This window comes from Eptatretus burgeri, chromosome 11 (genome assembly GCF_056783735.1).
Source record: "Eptatretus burgeri isolate ZD-2024b chromosome 11, Ebu_testis_v1, whole genome shotgun sequence".
NCBI lineage: Eukaryota > Metazoa > Chordata > Myxini > Myxiniformes > Myxinidae > Eptatretus > Eptatretus burgeri.
In genome coordinates this window covers 97,160,537-97,182,490 of record NC_140971.1, presented here as the reverse complement: position 1 = coordinate 97,182,490, position 21,954 = coordinate 97,160,537, and the positions used below count along the sequence as shown (strand labels likewise).

At 45.3% G+C, this 21,954-nt stretch overlaps 1 protein-coding gene across 9 annotated transcripts in view; it reads right to left on the bottom strand.

Annotated features, from left to right (window-relative positions):
• The window catches only part of LOC147017722 (uncharacterized), an 85,564-nt gene that overhangs the window by 15,137 nt on the left and 48,473 nt on the right, over positions 1 to 21,954 (bottom strand). For all 9 annotated transcript variants that reach the window (XM_085847577.1, XM_085847571.1, XM_085847570.1 and 6 more), the window contains 12 exons: positions 15,704 to 15,910; positions 14,471 to 14,562; positions 13,261 to 13,302; positions 12,961 to 13,015; positions 11,475 to 11,684; positions 8,595 to 8,692; positions 8,241 to 8,327; positions 6,996 to 7,037; positions 6,696 to 6,744; positions 6,067 to 6,138; positions 2,180 to 2,250; positions 2,004 to 2,060 (listed from right to left, as the gene is read on the bottom strand). In XM_085847577.1, coding sequence (XP_085703703.1) covers positions 2,004 to 2,060; positions 2,180 to 2,250; positions 6,067 to 6,138; positions 6,696 to 6,744; positions 6,996 to 7,037; positions 8,241 to 8,327; positions 8,595 to 8,692; positions 11,475 to 11,684; positions 12,961 to 13,015; positions 13,261 to 13,302; positions 14,471 to 14,562; positions 15,704 to 15,910 — 1,082 coding nt within the window. The remainder of the gene's footprint in view (positions 1 to 2,003; positions 2,061 to 2,179; positions 2,251 to 6,066; positions 6,139 to 6,695; positions 6,745 to 6,995; positions 7,038 to 8,240; positions 8,328 to 8,594; positions 8,693 to 11,474; positions 11,685 to 12,960; positions 13,016 to 13,260; positions 13,303 to 14,470; positions 14,563 to 15,703; positions 15,911 to 21,954) is intronic.

The window sequence follows — 21,954 nt, the reverse complement described above, 5'->3', positions numbered from 1 at the left end:
ACAGGTTAGTACAGGTTTACATGGTACCTGTAGCAGGTCACAGATCGAACCTGACCTGACAAGAACCTGACCTCCTGGGCTATTGGGCACAATCCTGGATGGGTCACCGTGGCTCAATCATCCCAGCAAGCTGGTACTCATTTCGCTAACCTCGGAAGGAGGACAGGCCGAGTCAACCCCACCTGGTATTAATTCCATGGTTGAGCAGGATTTGAACTCAGGACCCTAAGTTTCCAAGGTGGACACAGTGCCGATAGAAAGTGCACACCCCCTTTCAAAATTTTCAACTTTTGTTGCCTGGAAAGAAATTGCGTTAAATCAGACTTTTTCCACCTTTATTTACACATCGTAACCCACAACTTCCAAGTGAAAAACAAATTCTACAAATTTCATAAAACAATTAAAAATTCAAAACTAGAATATCTTGGTTGAATAAGTGTCCACCCCCCTGAGTTAATACTTGGTGGAAGCACCTTTGACAGCAATTACAGCTGTAAGTCTGTTGGGATAGGTCTCTACCAACTTTGCACACCTTGATTGGGTAATATTTGCACATTCTTCTGAACAAAACTGTTCAAGCTCAGTCGAGTTATGTGGAGAGCGTTGAGGGACAGCAATCTTTAAGTCATGCCACAGATCTTTGATTGGATTTAGGTTGGGGCTTTGACTGGGCCACTCAAGGACATTTATCTTTTTGTTCCTGAACCACTCCAGTGTAGCTTCAGCTGTGTGCTTTGGGTCGTCGTCATGCTGAAAGGTGAACTTCCGTCCCAATTTCAGCTTTCTTGCAGATGGCAGCAGGTTTTCCTCTCGGATTTTTCTGTATTTTGCTCCATACATTTTCCCTTCTATCCTGACAAGTGTCACAGTCCCTGCTGATGAGAAACATCCCCATAGCATGATGCTGCCACCAACATGTTTCACAGTGAGGATGGTGTTCTTTGGGTGATGTGCTGTGTTGGGTTTGCGACAAACGTCAACGTTTTGCATTAAGACCAAAAAGTTCCATCTTAGTTTTGTCAGACCAAAAAACTTTTTGCAACATGGCTTCAAATCTCTGGAGTGGTTTTTTGCATACCTCAAACGGGACTCAAGGTGGGCTTTTTTGAATAATCGCTTCCTTCTTGCTACCCTACAGTACCGGCCAGACTTCTGGAGTGCTTGTGATATTGTTGTCACATGCACACAGTGACCAGTCTTTGTCATTAAGGCATGTAGCTCTTTCAAAGTTGCCAATGGCCTCGGTAGCCTCTCTGATCAGTGTATTCTTTGTTTGGTCATCCAGTTTGTCGGGACGGCCTGATCTAGACAGGGTCTTGGTGGTACCATACGCCTTCCACTTCTTAATGATTGTGTTGACTGTGTTCCAAGGGATATTCAAGGTCTTTGAAATATTTTTATACCCATCCCCTGATCCTTGCCTTTTCACAACTTTATCCCAGAGGTCTTTTGAAAGCTCCTTGGTGGTCATGGTTGAGCCTACCCAGCAGAGGAAATCTCCAGGAACAGCTGATTTCATTCTGAAATAATCAGAATCACGACAATTTAACACAGGTGGAGGCCAATTAACTTGGTGTGTGATTTTGAAGGTGATTGGTTACACCTGAGCTAATTTACAATTGTTATTATAAGGGGGGTGGACACTTATCCAACCAAGATATTCCCGTTTTGCGTTTTTAATTAATTTTCTGAAATTTGTAGAATTTGTTTTTCATTTGGAAGTTGTGAGTTACGATGTGTAAGTAAAGTTGGAAAAAGTGTGATTTAATGAAATTTAATTCCAGGTTATAAGGCAACAAAAGGTGAAAAATTTGAAAGGGGGTGTAGACTTTCTATAGACACTGTACGTGACAACCGCCCCACACCCACCTCCCTCCTTGTTCGGCATTACGCAACAATATCAATATTATTATCTCCCACCCTCTCCCCTTCCCAACCCCATTCCTTCCTTGCTTTGCTGCACAAAAAATAGCTTTCATTGCAGTGTTACACAAGTGGGTTACCTTTATATCTCGATGCACAACGTTCTTGCTGTGCATATAGGCAAAAGCAGAGGCCATCTGGAAGGAGGAAATAAAATATTAAATCATGGAGACAGATTGTGATTGTTAACATTTTCAAATTTCGAGTTTCAAAGCACATCAACATCACAATGAGGCTGAAAGCTCTTTCATCTCACCTGCTTCATGACAGGACAAGCATCAACTAAAGAAAATGTCTTCCGCGAAACAAGTTGATGATAGAGTGAACCTGCACACATCGAATAAAAACATACAAGGGCAAAGCAATGAGATTATTCCTTTTTGAGAAAACATGAGTAGAGGAACGATAAAGTAGAAGAACAATATACGAAACAATGAAAAAAAAAAATCACTCAGAGTGACACTTGGCAAAACGGAACAAAGTAGAACAGCACTCGGTGGAGCACAAACCTCCATCAGGTTGAACAGTTTACGTGTTGTATCCCATTGATGGGCTGGATCTGAACCAAAATCTCATCCACTTGTTCTTGTCACCTAACCAACTCATCCACCTAGTTTTGTCACAACTCGTTCACAACTTCTTGAGATATCATGATATATATATATATATATATATATATATATATATATATATATATATATATATATATATATATATATATATATAGTTTTTGGCCCTCTCAATTTTAGAAATTAGGCCCATGTTGACCTTTTGACCTTAAAAATAATTGGTGGGTGAATTAATTGACCTGACATGCAAATCCTGTTCAAATTTCAAGTCAATCGGTTGAAAATTGAGGATTTTCAGAAATTTGGCCGATGTTGACCTCAAAAATAATTGGTGGTTGAATTCAGTGAGCTTATGTGAATATCCTCTTCAAATTTCAAGTCAATTTGATGAAAATTGACAATTTCACAAATTTTGGCCTATGTTGACCTGAAATATAGTTGGTGGTTGAATTCATTGAGCTGATGTGCAAATCCGATGAAAATTGAGGATTTTAGAAATCACACCTAAATTGTTGACCTTTGGCCTATGGTGACCTCAAAAACAGTTGTTTGGTGAATTCAGTGCCCTCAAATGCAAATCCTCTTCAAATTTCAAGTGAATCGGATGGAAATTGGCAATTTTAGAAATTAGGCCCATGTTGACCTTTTGGCCTTTATTGACCTCAAAAATAATAAATAGGTGGTTTAATTGAGTGAGCTGATATGCAAACCCTCTTCAAATTTCAAGTCAGTCGAATGAAAATTGACAATCTTAGAAACTCGAAAAAGTTGTTGACCTTTTCCTATGATGACCTTTTGCCCTCAACAATACATAAGATTCTGGCAGACCACCAACTCTACCATATGGTGAAGTTTCGTGAAGAATGGTTTAAAATCGTGACCTGTTGCCGATTAAAGGTGAGCGGACAGACAAACGGAAGTGATCAACATACTTGTCAAATAAATAAAAAATAAATAAATTGCCAAGTCATGAAGACAAATTTTGTTTGCGAAATCGAACATCATGGAAAAGCATTGTCACAGACGGCCACAGTTGGACACAAGAAGGGAGCAAATGAACAGGAAGAGTGGAAAGAAAAGGGGAATAGACACAGGAAACTGGAAGTGAGTAGTTAGAGTGTAAAGAGTGTTCATGGGGAAAGAAAAAAATATTGAGGAAAGGATGGAGCATGAAATGAGATGGTGGTTGCACCATCAGCTTGAAGTCTTGGGGCGGAGAATGTGATTGAATAGTTTCCGGAGGGCAGTTGCACAAATGGGAGAAAAGAGCAGGCGCGGACTGGGTACATCAACCGGCCCTGGTACCTGTGCCTTGGACCTGGCCACTCAGGGCCTAATAACCGCGAGTGCTGAAAGTGCGAAGATAATGGCGCGGTTTGTTGGGGAAGAGATTTTTAGCTGAAAAATGCATGATTCTTACCTTCTGACCCACACGTCTATCTCAACTCGATTTTGCCACCGAAGCAATTATAATTCAAGACTAGTTGGGACATTCATTCTGAGTTGTACGAACGCAAATAATGACACTTCGGTGAGATGGGGGAAATAAGAACACTAACAAGAATAGCCCGAATGAGAACGGAAGAAATGGCATTACGATTCATGATGATGGATTCCGTGCATCGTTTGATGACAAGATTCAGCATCAGCACAAAAACGAACGATAATACGTCATATAATGGACGTATATCGCATGCTTTATTGATCGGAACAAAAATACTGATATTGTCAGAAGGGATTGATTGATTATTCAACACAGAATGAATTAATTAATGAAAATCTTAACCGATTGACGACGAACCAAAAAGGGACAGATGAAGAAGGACAGATTCACTGAGATCATACAGCAAAGTCTGGCAGCAAAGAGAAAATGACTTTGAACCATGAACGAGATTCCAATGGACAAAGATTACTTTTTGCTACAGATGCTGACTTAGCAATATGAAAACGGAGCGGGGAGTAGCACGTTTCAATGGAATCCCCCGAGAACTGCAGGATGAAGAGATTTTGGCAAACTGTCCACATGTCCGACAAGAAGTACAAACACACTGCCAAGGCTTTGAGCTCGGGGTTCGCAGAAACTGAGGATTCAATAGGTCTTTGTCAAACGGTCAAATAGTCGATCGATTCTCAGTCACATATATAGTTCAGAGGACGGTCTAAGAGTTCATTCTTTTTGGACAGACGATCGACGACTGAATGTGTGGATATGCCGTTGAGGAAATCATTCTCCGTTAACATTGACATGAAGCTTCAAGACGATGTTGTGACATCGAGTTATTGAGGCGATGTTTGATGAAACGAAATTTGGAGAAACTCCGCTCTCATGCTACCTGGGAAACTGGTGGTGCCAACAATAACTTGTAGCATGTATGTAATGCGTGATGGGTGCGAGAATACATGCTGTGTGTGTGATACGCCGATCGGCCCGTGTCACAGCCTCTCGTTCTGTCGGTCGGATCACGAGACCAGTCATTCCTTCGCCCAAAATGTGATTGGCAGTGGCCCACCGGCCAACCAGAACACCGGCCCGCTTGGTTCCGACCAGGCAACAGGTGGTCCATTCCACCCATGGAAAAGAGGAATAAATGAGTGGAGGTGTGTATGGAAAGTGTCAAATTTGAGTTTAACTCCGGTGGGCTGCTGAAGGAACATGAGGTGGTCAGAGGGGTGAAAGAGCAGGGGGAGCTGGACTGTGAATCAGCAAAAATGGAACATTAGACATGTTGCTCCATGTGTGCGAAATATCCTATCAGCTGTCTTTTCTCTTCCTGTTCATCTTCCTGAATAGAGTGTTACCCTCTGACAACTCACTTTTCCAAGACCCTCTGTTCTTTTGACAGGCCGCAGAAATCAGAGGAGCCACGCCGTCTGCCAGGGGAGAGGAACTGGCTATGTGTTTCAGCTTCATCACGTGATATGCTAACAATGTCGCGAGCTTTATATTCCACAGAATCCAGGAGATCAGTTTGTGAAGCTACCATCTCATCCCAAACTGCAGGTCCCCTGGATTCTGTGAAATATAAAGCTCTCAAGACGTCTTCCTTGAACAACACGGACACACCTTGTTGACTTTGAGCTTAAGGAATTATTTTGAACTATGGAGTCTGCAGCTCAGTTTGGAAGACAGCTTTGATGTATGATCCACGTCGTGGCTGATGGTGAGGCATACAAAGTCAAGAGTCCGAACCACTTCTCATGTCTGAACATGGAAATACGTCGGTTGGCTGTTTTGACAATCCTGCGAGAATGACGGTGAGACTGAAATTCGTAAGAACTGAAAGATGCTCCATTTATCAGAGCAACAGGCCTCGGCTTCAAACGCAATTTCGTTACTTTCCTCTTTGGATCAACATTCATGGTCGAGCTCGACACAACTGGTTAGAACATCAGACTGTGAACATGAGAAGATTAAAATAAATATGTCAATGTTATCTTTTCTGCTCTTTTTGTTGAGCCACTAAAAAGTCCCAACAATTCACATTTATCAATTACCATACTAAGTTATTTTGGTGCTCAAGTAAAAGTGGACACAAGCAGTAGATTCTCAGCAAAATCACTTTAGAAACCTCACCTCCAGACAGATACTCCATAACGAGGACCACTTCGTTAAACATTCCATTTTCAATGACGTCAATCAACTTCACTGCGGGGAAACAAGATAGTGAAGCACAACTTAAAATGGCGTACGAAACTCACCTGAAATCAAACACCTTCGAACAACATTACAAACATGAGACCCATCCAATGACGAGTAATCAACATTGTGACAAGATATTGTTTCACAGGCAGGGGGATTCAACGTGTGTGCCGTCCCTCGGATGGACGTTAAACCGGTGTCCCGTCTGCAGACATTAGCTGGTGTACGCAAAGGGTCCCAACGGTGTCCTTCACGAAGAGTAGGCGAACCATCACCGGCATCCTCAACAATTTACAAATTGCTGCCTTAACTCCTGCTAGGAAGGCAATGGCAAACCACCTGGTGAAACCCTTCCTCAGGAAGCTGCTTCAGTGGCACCGACGTTCTGTGACAGTATAAAGAGAAGGCTCCAAAAGGGTGTCTGCAAACCTGAACTCTGGTGTGATTGAGGTTAAGAAAAGTCGATGGTTGAGTGATGAGTGATAAATCCATGCCACAGAGACACACAATCTGTAACTTGTTTTGTTCATACTGTGATAAGTTTGAGTGAAATCCACACTTACCAATGTTTGGACACTCAAGTTTCCGCATTATTTCAGCTTCGTACCTGAGCTACACAACAACAAAAAAAAGACAGAAGAGGAGAAAATTTAACAAATTCATTCCATAACCCGTATAAAGGTCAACTGACCCCACAGCAGTAACCACAAAGTTGTAACTCACGCAGAGGGACTCACAGCCTCAGGGGCCAAAAGGCAAAGATCGATCACAAACAAAAGTTCCATCAGGACAGTTCAGGGTTAAATTAAACAAGTGGTTCAGTAATTAAAACACAGTTATCACCCACAATCACGCAAACTTACTTCGGCTATACCCTCCACATATCTTGACTTCTTCAAAGCAACCTAAAAGAGAGAACAAAAGGACATGTTAGAACATCCTAGATGCAATGTGAGGAAACTATTAAAATATGATATTGGTGTTTGGTGATATGCGATAATTATGTTATTATTGTTATTCAAACGTGTAATACAAATATCTCTCTAAAATAATTCTCCTGTGTAATTCAAAACACCTCGCTGCACTGGAAAACGTGGGGACAGGAATACTGCACTGTGAAGAGTGGAAACTTGTCATACCCTCTCCCACCTGGTGGTGGCGCGACATTATACACATTTACATCGAGAATTTGCGCCCTCCCACCCCAGAGCACGATACTTGTAAAATCCCCAAAACAAATTTGACCTCAAAAATAATTGTTGGTTGGAATTCAGTGAGACTGATATGCAAATCCTCTTCAAATTTCAAATCAATGGGATGAAAATTGAGGATTTTAGAAATTTGACAGAAGTTGTTGACCTTTGGCCTATCGAACGTTTTGACCTCAAAAACAATAGGCTTCCAGCTCGTCACTACCTCCACCAGGCAGTGAAGTTTCATGAAGGTCGGAGTAGAAATGTGCAAGAAGCCCATTGATTTTTGAGGTCAAAAGGTCAACATAGGCCAACAACTTAAGTCAATTTTTAAAAATCGTCAATTTTCATCCGATTGACTTGAAATTTGAAGGGGATTTGCTCGTTGAATTCAACCACCAATTATTTTTAAGGTCAAATTTGATTTTGGGATTTTGCAAGTATCGTGCTCTGCACGACGTCTTCCTTATTTGTTTATCTCTCCGGGAGCATGAAATCTCAAAAAGTTGTGCAGGGATTCGGACGAAACGTGGTGGACCAGTTGGTTAGGTGACATGAACAAACCGATTAAATTTTGGTTCAGGTCCGAGTCCAGATTCGGGCTGTCAATGGTATCCAAACCAGAAACTGTTCAGCCTAGTGGAGGTAGACGCTCTACCGAGTGCTGTTCTAGTTTGTTCATTGTAATTACGTCTATGATGGAATCTTCTACAGGAATGATGTGGGGCCTGTAAGTCGAAAGAAAAAAACATCTTTCATCTCGACAGACAAAAAGGAGACAAACTCAGATCCTGGAGAATCTCCCCGTCCCTTTCTTCCACGTGTCCCTCCATCGTGTACTATCTGGCTCCCTCAGGAGCTGTTCCGGCTCCCGAAAAGTGAAAGGAAGACATTAAGTATACCACAAACTCGTACCTCCAATGAAGAGTTGACGTTCTTTGCTTTGTAAATAAATCCAAGGCCTCCTTGTCCAATTTTCTCGATGACCTCCCAGTTCCCGATCTGATAAAAGCACAAACAGAGCTTCACAACAACGCTTATGGAACATAAGAGAAATAATACAGCTGTGATTAAATGATTATTGCACATCAACTCAATAATCATCATATTGTCAATCAATACTAACGACAGTATAATATGTTAAAGAATAGGGGTACATACATATCTTCATTATGACAAATTTGTGATATGAGAAAGCTTGGCATCGATTGAATTGGACACATTCATTATTTTGCACCCCACTGTAGCTAATTCCAATAGCTTGCTTACCTGTTCATGCTCCTGAAATTCCCCGTTACGATGCCACTGCATCTCCTCACTGTAATTATCTTTACTCCCTTTAGTAACGAGGGTTTTCGAAAGCAGTCCTGGAAAGATGAAGCAAAATCAAGATAAAACAGATATTGCAACAGAAAAATATCAATGGACTTCAGGTGTGTGTGTGTGTGTGTGTGTGTGTGTGTGTGTGTGTGTGTGTGTGTGTGTGTGTGTGTGTGTGTGTGTGTGTGCGCGCGCGCGCGCGCGCGTGCGTGCATTGTGGAAATTAGACGTCAGTTTTCAAAATTAGTCATCTTCTTCTTCTTCTTCTTCTTCTTCTGCGCTAGCCAATTGTTCGTATACCATGTCCCCGAGGGCCTCGTAAGAGGTCCAGTGCTCATAACATGTGCGATTGGCCTGAGTCTTTCAGGAACCAGTTGGCTAGGCCTGACATGATTGGAGTTGGTAAAGGCAAGAATCTGGAATTCCTTCTGAGTGTCGACAATACCCTGCCATCTCTTCATGAAACACACCAAGGGATGTTTAATGTCTTGAAACCAGTGCCGTATAGAAAGAGTCTGACCGTGTTTTGTCTTCTACATTGAGCGCTGTGATTGGCCGATCGCAGTCACGTGGTTTGAAGGCGCCATGTTGCCCCCCATTTGAACGGCTCTGACTGTGCTGCAGCAATACAAGGAAGGATGTCTCACCCATTGCTCGGACATAGGAATAAAACTCTTCATTGCTGGAGAGCGCTACTTTAGAGAGGTCGAAAGACCTCGCTCTCTACCTACCTCTCTCTCCCTCTGTCTCTCTCTACCTCTCTCTACATCTCTCTACCTCTCTCTCTACCCCTCTCTCTCTGTCTCTCTCTACCTCTCTCTACATCTCTCTACCTCTCTCTCTACCCCTCTCTCTCTGTCTCTCTCTACCTCTCTCTACATCTGTCTACCTCTCTCTCTACCTCTCTCTCTACCTCTCTCTCTCTCTCTCTCTCTCTCTCTCTCTCTCTCTCTCTCTCTCTCTCTCTCTCTCTCTCTCTCTCTCTCTCTCTCTCTCTCCCTACATCTCTCTACCTCTCTCTCTGTCTCTCTCTCTCTCTCTCTACATCTCTCTACCTCTCTCTCTACCTCTCTCTCTACCTCTCTCTCTCTACCTATCTTTCTCTCTTTTCTCTACCTATCTATCTCTACCTCTCTCTCTCTCTAATGATGTCCAAGCTGGCCTTTTGATGTGCTGAATCACAGCTGTAGTGCTCTGAATTTCGCCGGAGCCGAATGCCAGCCGGTGTGTGCTGAAATCAATCGGTGAATACAAAAAAGTACTGAAAATATCATCTTTGGATGCCATTGAAAAGATAAAAAATGTCTATTCATGATATCACCAAGTTTCATACTTGTAAATGTTCTAGATCTGAAGCGATAAACATGTTTGTACGAGTATGCGCAATGGTTCCCATGTGTCTCAGACTGTGCACTCAATGGGTCACGGGTCGCAGGGGACCAACACAGTACCATATATGGTCAGACTCTCTCTATATACGGCACTGCTCCAAACTAATGCGACCAGATGGGACACTCAGGACCATTATTCATCCGAGGGACTGCACACTTGTGACAAAATGCCCCAGCTGCGAAGCACCAATTTGATTTTATGAAACAGCAATGGAATCACCAGGAAGGACAATGATCGAGCGATGCTGTCCGCCGTTAGAAGCGAGGGGAAACTGACGTTTCTGGCATCAAACCTTCGTCGGACCAAAAAAACAACAAAACAGTTATGACACCGGCCCTCAGGAGCAAGACGAGCTCTTCATGGGACAGTTTACGGTCAGGATGATAATCAGAGCAGACTGCACAGTGCAGAAGTAAATTCGCTAAGTCTGTACAACCCTGTCGGACACAGTTCTGTTTATGAATGGGGGATTCTGTTCTGGAAATGGATAAAGGAATAAATGTGGAAAACAAAAAAAAAAAACCCAAATACACCTGAAACATTGTTGGTCAGAAACAAAGAAACTAAATTTAGGTTTGTGGGTGGATGTTAAAAGGGATTCATGTTTTCGAATCAGACAAAGCAGTGCAAGCAAGAACAATCAAAATGGTTCCGGGATAGGTTTGTATTATGAAGAGAGATTAGAAGAAGAAAACAAAAAAAAAAAAACAAGGAGAAAAAGACAAAATCTCATAGCCCCTGTGGTTTTAGTAATTTATCTGTCTGGAGTTAAAGGGCGAGCCCATATTTACAAGATTTGTGTGGATGTGCAACTGGCTTGACTGGTCATGTGACATGGAAGAACATTTGTGACATGTGACATTTGCCAAGATTGAACAAAAATCGGGCCATGCATGTTCAGGAAATGGTTGGGGATACATTTGAGTCAGAAAATGGACGCCGGTCAGCCGTCTTCGATCTGATCTCAAACAAAAATGACGTACATATGTAAGCCATCATTCATCATCTGTGTGCCAAGTTTGAACAACATCGGTAAATGCATGTCCGAGAAATGGTTGAGGAAGTGCCCAACATCGGGCTTCTTTACAACTAAAATGGCCGCCAGTCGGCCGTCTTTGAGCGCATCGCGAAACAAAATGATGTGCTTATGTGTACCCTCATGTGTTGTCCGTGTGCCGAGTGCGAACAAAATTGGGCCGTACGTGTCTGAGATATGGTTGCGGATGCACGTGCGCACAGACACGAAAATTGAAACCAAATCCATGAGCCCCCGTTTCGAACTAAGTCCAACGGGGGGCCAATAATAGAATGCCGTTACATTAGAGACAAAGATCAAATGTTATAAAAACAAAAATATCGTCCAGTGGACCGACATGATCGTTGCCCGCTCTTTCCAAAGCCTCTGGACATCAACTTCACAGTGTTTCTGGAACTCACCTCTCTGATCAGCCAGCCAGAAGTCTATCGACTGGAGGATGATATACTCTTCCACGTAATCACTCAGCACACTTCTGTGACAGGCAATGTACTTGCGTATCTCATGATATTGAGAGAAAAGCTTCTGAAGCAACTGTGGAGTTTGGGTAAATTCCATGAGCGCAGCCATCACATGAGGGTTAGACCTCAGATAAGTCTTCAACCTTTCATCTGAGAAACACACCAAAAAAGAGACACGTCAGAACATTAATAAACACCAGCAGAGTACACGCTCGACGGGCAATCTTGTTCCAAGCATCAACACGTTCTCCTGGCACATACCTTTATTTTGGCGGTGTATAGGCAACTGAAAGCTGCCTCAATTGCTCTCAAAAATTTAAAAAATTTTTTTTAAAAACAACAGTGAGAATTGCTTTGAAAAACACGTCCCCTACCGATGTGATGCATTCTAAGTCCAAAAAGGGCACAACTGTGAGAAATTGATGAAACGCCCTGAAACCCGAACTTGTTCTGTAACTTATCTCATAATAAAGCCACGTACCAAGTTTCACGTAAATATGTTAAAGGGTATGGGGGGGGAGGGGAAACCTCAAAAACCACAGATGGGACGGACGGACGGACAGACGGACAAACAGAGAGCAAACCTCTAATCCCCTCCTGTGAAACCGGTAGGGGACTAATAACCATGAAGCAAAAACACCTCACTGGACTGAAAAACGTGGGGACAGGACGACTGCACTGTACATGGGAGACTTGTAATACCCTTTTCCACCTGGAGGTGGCGCTACACGATACACATTTATTTGGAAAATTTAGGTGCCTCACACCCCTCCACCCCCCCCCCCTCCCCAACCCAAACCCCACCTAAGACCACCGGCAAAGATAAAAACACCCCATATACACAAGTGAGATGTGTACAGAGCAAGACCGTGGACCACCCCCCACCCCCCCCCCCCGCCACATAAAAAGAGTGCAGCTGTTCCACTCTGCCAATCTGGAATTGATTAGCTCGTCCTACAAATGGAACACGTCCTTCAATCGTGGAAAATATCTGTCTGAGAACATATTTCTGGAAGGATCGAGCTAGCTCACTTATCTATTACCATGGTCATCCACTGGTTCGTGTTTCACAGGCAGGGGGATTCAACGTGTGTGCCGTCCCTCGGATGGACGTTAAACCGGTGTCCCGTCTGCAGACATTAGCTGGTGCACATTAAGGATCCCACGGTGTCGTTCACAAAGACAAGGCGAGCCATCACCAGCACCCTCAACAAATTACAAATTATTGCCTTAACCCCTGCTGGGAAGGCAATGGCAAACCACCCAGTGTAACCCTTTCTCAGGAAGCTGCTTCAATGGCACCGACGTTCTGTGACAGTATAAAGAGAAGGCTCCAAAAGGGTGTTTGCAAACCTGAACTCTGGTTTGATTGAGGTTAAGAAAAGTCGATGGTTGAGTGATAAGTTCGAGTGAAATCCACACTTACCGATGGAAATGGCTGGATCATCAAGCATCTCAATTATGGAATTTTTCAAGTTCTCCTGCAAAAAAGAATAAACAGAAGAGGAGAAAATTTAACAAATTCATTCAATAACCCGTATTAAGGTCAACTGACCCCACAGCAGTAACCACAAAGTTGTAACTCACGCAGAGGGACTCACAGCCTCAGGGGCCAAAAGGCAAAGATCGATCACGAACAAAAGTTCCATCAGGACAGTTCAGGGTTAAATTAAACAAGTGGTTGAGTAATTAAAACACAGTTATCTCCACAATCAGGCAAACTTACTTTGCTAACTTCGTTAAGTGGCATTTCATTCCTCAATGCAACCTAAAAGAGAGAACAAAAGGACATGTTGGAACATCTTAGATACAATGTGAGGAAACTATTAAAATAAGATATTGGTGTTTGTTGATATACGATAAAATTACATCGATTTATACAGAACTCTCTGTACGAGATAAAACGTTGCATCAACCGAGGATAAAACATGGGGACAGGAATACTGTACTGTGAAGAGTGGAGACTTGTTATGCCTTCTCCCACCTGGTGGTGGCGCTACATGATACACATTTACATCGAGAATTTGCGTCCCTTCTCCCCCCTTCTCCCCCCCGAGACCACCGGCAAAGATAAAAACACCCCGGATACATCGATTAGGGTCATGCTGATCCGATGTAGCAAGTCTAGATTTAATCAGCCCAAAGGAGTCGTGTGACACACACACACACACACACACACACACACACACACACACACACACACACACACACACACACACACACACACACACACACACACAGTGATGTGTTAATTGGTCATCTCTTTTATTATTGTTGGAGATGCCACTCCTGGCCATTTTGGTGTTGATTAGAGACTTCTGAAAGGCCGACTCGGTTACTTATGCTTCACACACATCACTCTGTGAATTGTAGCAAGGAAGTAAGGATTATGTGTTCACCCCTGTCTGTCTGTCTGTCTGTCTGTCTGTCTGTCTGTTCGTTACTTGTGAAATTGAAGATTCTTCACCATTGAGAGATTGGGCTAAAAGCGATATATAGCGTGATATCTCAAAAAGTTGTGCACGAGTTCGGACGAAACGTGGTGGACGAGTTGGTTAGGTGACAAGAACAAACCGATTAAATTTTGGTTCAGGTCCGAATCCAGATCCGAGCTATCAATGGGAAACATAACGTAAACTGTTCAGCCGAGTGGAAGTCGGCGCTCTACCGAGTGCTGTTCTAGTATGTTCCTTGTAGTTACGTCTATGATGGAATCTTCCGCAGGAATGATGTGGGGTCTGTAAGTCGAAAGAAAAAACATCTTTCATCTCAACAGACACAAAGGAGCCGAATTCAGATGCAGGAGAATCTCCCCGTCCCTTTCTTCCACGTGTCCCTAAATCGTGTCCATCTACCGTGTTCTATCTTCCTTAGCATCGATGTAAGTGGACTCAGAGTTTTGAACATCACTGTAGGTAATGCAATCGTTTTCTTACCACGACGATGGAAATGTTGTCCTTGAACTGTTTCAATTCCTGGAACTTGATGTCACCACCCTCATCATATTTACGATCACTGAGATGAAAACCTGGAAAGACAAAGCAAAATCAAGATAAGACAGATATTGTAACAGAAAACCACCGTGTGTGTGTGTGTGTGTGTGTGTGTGTGTGTGTGTGTGTGTGTGTGTGTGTGTGTGTGTGTGTGTGTGTGTGTGTGTGTGTGTGTGTGTCTGTGTTTTGGAAATGAGATGTTGGTTTCGTGAATTAATCTTCTTCTTCTCACTCGCCGGCCAGTTATTCGTCTACCATGTCCTCGAGTAAGAGGTCGAGTGCTCAGAACATGTACGATTGGCCTGGGTCTTTCAGGAAGCGGTTGGCCCGGCCTGACATGATTGGAGTTGGTCAAGGCAAGAATCTGTAATTCGTTCTGTGTGTCAACAATACCCTGCCATATCTTCATGAAACATACCGACGGATGTTTAACGTCTCCAAACTGATGCGACCAGACGGGACACTCAGGTCAAGGTTCATCCGAGGGACTGCACACTTGTGACCAAATGCCCCAGCTGCGAAGCACCAATTTGATTTTATGAAACAGCGATGGAATCGCCAGGAAGGACAATGATCGAGCGACGCTGTCCGCCGTTAGAAGCGAGGAGAAGCTGACGTTTCTGGCATCAAACCTTCGTCGGACTAAAAACAACAAAACAGTTACGACACCGGCCCTCAGGAGCAAGACGAGCTCTTCATGGGACAGTGTACGGTCAGGATGAGAATCAGAGCAGACTGCACAGTGCAGAAGTAAATTCGCTAAGTCTGTACAACCCTGTCGGACACAGATCCGTTTATGAACGGGGGATTCTGTTCTGTAAATGGATAAAGGAATAAATTTGGAAAAAAAAACAAACAAAAAAAACAAACACACTTGAAACAGTGTTGGTCAGAAACAAAGAAATTAAATTTAGGTTTGTGGGTGTATGTTAAAAGGGATTCATGTTTTCGAATCAGACAAAGCAGTGCAAGCAAGAACAATCAAAATGGTTCCAGGACAGGTTTGCATAATGAAGGGATTAGAAGAAACAAAAAAATAAACAACAGAATGCTGTTACATTGGAGACAAAGATCAAATGTCATGAAAACAAAATATCGTCCAGTGGACTGATGAACGTTGCCCACTCTTTGCAAAGCCTCTGTGCCCCAACTTCACAGTGCGCCTTTGGAACTCACCTTTCCGCTCAGCCAGCCAGAACTTTATTGAGTGATAGGTGATATATTCATCCACGTAATCATTCAGCACACCTCTGTGACCGTCAAGGTACTGACACACCACACTCGAGTGTGAGTGAAGGAACTCATTCACCACGTCAAGGTGATCTTCAAGGTACCTCATCAGTTCAGAATTGTCCATGGAAAGGAGAGCCTTCACACTTGCACCTGAGAAACACACAATGAACAGAAATTTCAGAACATTTATAAACATGCACATGAAAAAAAAAGTGAGATATGTACACAGAAGGACCACCGATCACCCCCATAAGAAGAGTGCAGCTGCGCCACTCTGCCAATCTGCAATTGATTCGATGCTGCTCTTACAAATTGAACACGTCCTTCAATCGTAGAAAATATCTGTCTCACAACATCGCTCAAGAAGGATCAAGCTAACTCACTTATCTATAACATGGTCAGCCAATGGAAGAGGTTCAGTCTTTGGAAATTCTAAAGCTCACTATCAGCCATGACCTCTCCTGGGTCAACCAGCAAAGTTGGACTCCGAAGCCAACCGCAGACTGGGCATCCGCCGTCGATTCAAGTCTTTCCTTGAAAAATCACAACTACTCAGTTTAGAAGACCTTTATGGGTAGCTCAATGGAGACTGCTCTTCCTGACGGGCTCGTACCCCAACATCATGTCTCTCTGTCGCTCTCTGTCTCCCCTGGATTGTATAGAAACAATTGTATAGAAACAAACATTTGGGAGGGGAGGGGGGAGAGGAGAGGATGGAGGAAGGGGGAGGAGAGGATAGGATGGAGGGAGTGGGGGAGAGGAGAGGAGGGGATGACGGGAGGGGGAGAGGAGAGGAAGGAGGGGGAGGGAGTGGAAAGGAGAGGAAGGAAGGAGGGGGAGTGGAAAGGAGAGGAAGGAAGGAGGGGAGAGAGGGAAAGAAAGGATGGAGAAAGGGGGAGGAGAGGATAGGACGGAGGGAGCGGGTGAGAGGACAGCAGAGGACGGAGAGACGAGGGAGAGGAGAGGAGAGGATGGACAGAGGGTGGGCAAGGAGAGGAGAGGAAGGAGGGAGGGTGGAGTGGAAAGGAGAGGTAGGACGGAGGGGAGAGAGGGAAGGAAAGGATGGAGAAAGGCGGAGGAGAGGTTAGGACGGAGGGAGCGGCGGAGAGGACAGCAGAGGACGGAGGGAGGAGGGAGAGGAGAGGAGAGGATGGACAGAGGGAGGGGAAAGAGAGGAAGGAGGGAGGGTGGAGTGGAAAGGAGAGGACAGAGGGAGGAGTGGAAAGGAGAGGATGGAGGAAGGGGGAGGAGAGGATAGGACAGTGGGAGCGGGGGAGAGGAGAGGAGAGGATGATGGGAGGGGGGAGAGGAGAGGAAGGAGTGGGGAGGGAGTGGAAAGGAGAGGAAGGAAGGAGGGGGAAGAGGGGAGGAGAGGATGGAGGAAGGGGGAGGAGAGGATAGGAGGGAGAGAGGGGGGAGAGGAGAGGAGAGGAGAGGAGAGGAGAGGATGGACGGAGGTTGGCGAAGGAGAGGAGAGAAAGGATGGAGGGTGGAGTGGAAAGGAGAGGACGGAGGGAGCGGGGGAGAGGACAGCAGAGGATGGAGGGAGGGGGAGAGGTGAGGATGGAGGGAGGGTGGGGAAGGAGAGGAGAGAAAGGATGGAGGGTGGAGTGGAAAGGAGAGGACGGAGGGAGGAGTGGAAAGGAGAGGACAGGGGGAGGGTGGAGTGGAAATGAGAGGACAGAGGGAGGGGGAGTGGAACCAAGAGGACGGAGGGAGGGGGGACTGGAAAGGAGAGGAGAGGATGGAGGGAGGGGAGGGGAGAGGGCAGAGGGAGGGGAGTGGAAGCTCGGAAGGGGGAAAGAGCGAGAAAGGGGGAGGGGGAGCGATGCCTCACCAAATGTTGCTATACACTGCAGGAGATGAGGTGTGAGGAGGGGGTGAGAGAGAGAGAGAGAGAGACAGACAGACAGACATACAGAGAGAGCGAGAGAGAAAGAGAGTGAGAGAGTGAGAGTGGGGGGGGTGGGGGGGAGGAAGAGGAGGGGAAAAAAACAGCAATGTACCGAGCGATTCATAGCTATGATGAATAGGCATTCGATAATATGAGTGAGGAAAGTGGAAAAAAATAACTTTATCATTCAGAAATCGTTGCGGCCTGTTCCAAGTCAAGGCAGAGTTAAGTAAGACAAAAAACATGGTGGCTTCAGACCCCAGCGAGGTAACCCATGAAACACCTGAAGACTCGGGAGAGCGAGGTGTCCGAGGATACACCAGATAAAGGATGTAATTAAATAAGGCCCTGGATATGCTGCTTCTGCTCTCCCATCAATGGATGGAGGTCGTCAATGCCAGACAGGAAATCCGAGCAGTATCCCTGGACATATCACGTGCTTTTGACACAGTCTGGCACCCTGCCCTGCTCACCAAACTCTCTTCCCATGGTATCCAAGGCCATCTCCACTCATGGCTCGCAGACTTCCTCTCCTGTCGCAGTCAACGTGTGGCCCTAAATGGAGTTATTTCATCCCCTCTTCCTGTCCAGGCTGGAGTTCCTCAAGGTAGCGTTCTGGGCCCTGTTCTTTTTCTGGTTTTCATCAATGATCTGTCCGACTCTCTGGAAAATCCTCCATATCTCTTTGCTGATGACTCCACCTTCTGCCGTACCATCTGTCATCCCTCAGCCCGGCAAGCAGCAGCTTCTTCACTCACTGCAGATCTGGATAAAATCACAAACTGGTCCAACACGTGGAACATGTCTTTCAATCCGGACAAATCTCACACTCTCACTATGTCTCTTCGAAAGGACTGTTTAGAAAACCCCCCCATCCACTTTCTCAACAATCCTCTGGAAGAAGTCTTTTCTTTCAAGCTTCTGGGTCTCACTATCTGCCATGACCTTTCCTGGGAAAGTCACATTTCCAACCTCACATCCAAAGCCAGTCGCCGACTGGGAATCCTCCGTCGTGCAAAGTCCTTCCTCGGCCCTCTTGAGCTCCTGACCACTTACAAAGCTTTTGTCCGTAGCCTGATGGAGAACTGCTCTCCCCTCTGGGCTGGTGCTCCTGCCTCCCACCTTTCTCGGCTTCATGCTGTCAAAACCAGGGCATTTAGGATCATCGGCATCTCCCGCAATGAAGCTGAGTCTTTGGGCCTCTCACTCAATCACCGCAGGTTGGTCGGTGGTCTTTCTGTCTTCTACCGTCTCCTCTCCAGCCTTGCTCCCCCCCTGCTCTCTCTGCGATTTGTCCCCACCACATTTCCACAGGGCGCTCAAGGTCCGCCAACAACCCCCTTCTGGTAAAACTACCAAAATCACGAATCACTGCTCACCTTCACTTTCATTCCTCTTTTTTCCCGCCTTTGGAATAAACTCCCTCACTCTATTATTTCCCATTCTTCCCTCCACCTCCAGGCTTTCAAAACAGCTGTTCACCACTACCTCTTATCATCCCCCATCCAAATCCTCGATCTTTTCTACCCCCGATAATCCACCCAAGCCCACTTCCTTCAATTCCCCTGCTTTCTTTCCTGAAAGTCCCTGTAATGTCCATCTTCTATTGCCCATGTTCTCCGTCCCATCCCTCTCCCTTCCACAGATCTCCTAATGTGTCTGTTCCCCACTGTTTTGTCCCTCCCACTCCCACCCCTCTTGTCTCATGCCCCCCCTTGATGTGCGTTGTATGTTAGCTCTCATACGAGCCTCGACAAGGTATACAAAAAAAAAGGCTGTTAATTATCTTGAAAAGGGATGTTTTAATTAATCCAATCACCCAATCTTCTGTCATGCACTTCCTTAGAGTTCCCTTAGTATGCATGCAAAGTTTCAGGCTGAGAGGTTTCATGGTTTTGGAGTTATGCAGGACACACACACACACACACACACACACACACACACACACACACACACACACACACACACACACACACACACACACACACACACACACACACACACACACACACACACACACACACACACATTGACATTCATTAGTATAGATATCCTCTTAATATTTGTTTGTAGGTATTATAATTAACATCCATCTGGGTTACTTTTTTCAAATGGGAGAAATGGGTGCAATACTTTTGGAGAATAGTCAAATAGTTTTTCATATTTTCTAATCACGTCAATAATAATTTTGGCTGTCGCAGAACTGGTGCCTAAAACGGTGTCTGCAGATGTTTTGTACCTCTTTGTAGGAGGTTGGTGGCAAAATTTGCACTCCAGCCACCGTAAAACAATTCATCCCGCAAAACACAGAAAAAAACTCAAAGAAAACTGAAAACCCACTCCGTGGGAGTACCTCCTGTACAGCTGCCCTCCCCTCAGGGCAGCTCACCGGATGACGGTATTGGGGAAAAGCCTTCGGGACCTTCGGGACGGGATGGGACAGGGGGAGGGGGGTCTGGATGCTTTGGGGAATCCTGAAAAGTTGTCGAGTGCCTTCAAGATTGCCATCCTTGATGTTGTCAGCAGATGTCTTCGAACTCACCGTCGGGCGTAGAAGAATTTTCTCTCTCAAGGGACACTGGATAGCATTGACCGGAGTCACAGGGTCAGGCTGAATGGCAGAGCTGAGCTGTTCAGGGAGTAGAGGCGTAAAACTGTACGTGTACTAATGGTGGACAAGGAGGCCGATGTACGAGGAATCTGTGAGGGGGTAGAGCATCATCTGTTATCAAGTGATTCTCGTCCTGCTTACAGAGGAATTGGTGCATTGCGTTCATCCAAGCCCGTCCCTCAATGTCCTGCAGTTAGAGCGGCGGGTGTAGGCTCTTGACAGAGGAGTCCGAAGTGAAGGCCCGCTGGCCTGGTGACTTTGAGTGGCTGTACCAGGCTGATCCACCAGCTGTTGAGTTGCAAGTGAGGGGTGTTACTTTCCCTGTTGCTGATCCTCCAATCAACTGTGGTCCACCTTCGTTTGTGGAAACAGGCTGCGGTGAACCGGTTAAAATGGGGGTAAAGCTCCAGGGATCTGTGGCATCCATGCTGAACTTCTCAAGGCTGGTGGAAATGCTGCACTCATGTTGTTGCATGCTCTGCCTGGAACACAGGCATCATCCCAACTGACTGGAAGAGGGGCCTTGTTGTCCCTCTCTGGAAAGGGAAGGGTGATCACCAGGACTGCAACAACTACCGAGGGGTGACGCTGCTCTCAGTGCTGAGCAAGGTCTTTGCTCGGATAATTCTTGATCGTGTTCGCCACCATCTCCTTGAGCACCAGTGCACAGATCAGATAGTTTTACACCAAAGAGGTCAACGAATGACCGTATCCTTGCTCTTCGGGTCCTCACCGAATGCAAACGAAAGTTTCGGCAGGGGCTGCTTGCAGTTTATGTTGATCTCTGTAAAGTGTTTTATTCAGTGAATCGGGATGCCCTCTGGAGGATTCTCGGTCTTAGTGGGGTGCCACCAAAATGGATCGATCTGATATCTGAACTCTACTCTCGTACTGAGGGTGCTGTGTGATGTGGTGGTTCCATCCCTGACTTATTTCCAGTTGTTACTGGAGTTCGTCAGGGGTGTGCACTGGCCCCCACACTTTTCATTGCTTTTAAGGACTGGATTCTCGGGAGGTTGTCAGAGAGATCAAGCTGTGGTGCATCGTTTGAGAATGTCAAAGTCTCTGAGCTTGATTTTGCAGATGATGCAGTCATCTTTGCAGAGACTCTGGATATCCTTTTGGGGTCCATTGAGGTGCTGAATAAGGAGTCGGAGCTGCTGGGATTATGGGTTTCCTGGGTCAAAACTAAGATCCAGGCCTTCAGTGACATCTTGGATGCTGCTATCTTGTTTGTGGTGAGGATGTTGAGGTCACGGAGAGATTCACTTACCTCGGCCGTGATATTCACGTCTCCGCAGGTTATGAGCCAGAGGTCAATTGACGTTTGGGTCAGGCCTGGTCATGGATTCACTGGATCATGAGGTGTGGCGCTGTCGGTACCTGTGCAGGTGGACGAAAGTCGAAATCGTCAGGTTCTCGGTGCTTCCAGTCTTGCTCTATGGATGTAAGACTTGGACTCTGTCAAAGGATCTGAGTCGAAGACTTAACTCCTTCAGTAGCAGGTCTCTTCGGAGAATCCTTGGCTATCGCTGGTCGGACTTTGTGTCCGACGAATGGTTGCTGAGAGAGACTCCAATGAGATTTGTTTCCTGTGGTGTCTGTGAGCGTCAGCTGCGGCTGTATGGACATGTGACTCGTTTTCCTGACGCTGATCCTGCTCACCAGATTCTCTCAGCAAAGGTGTCT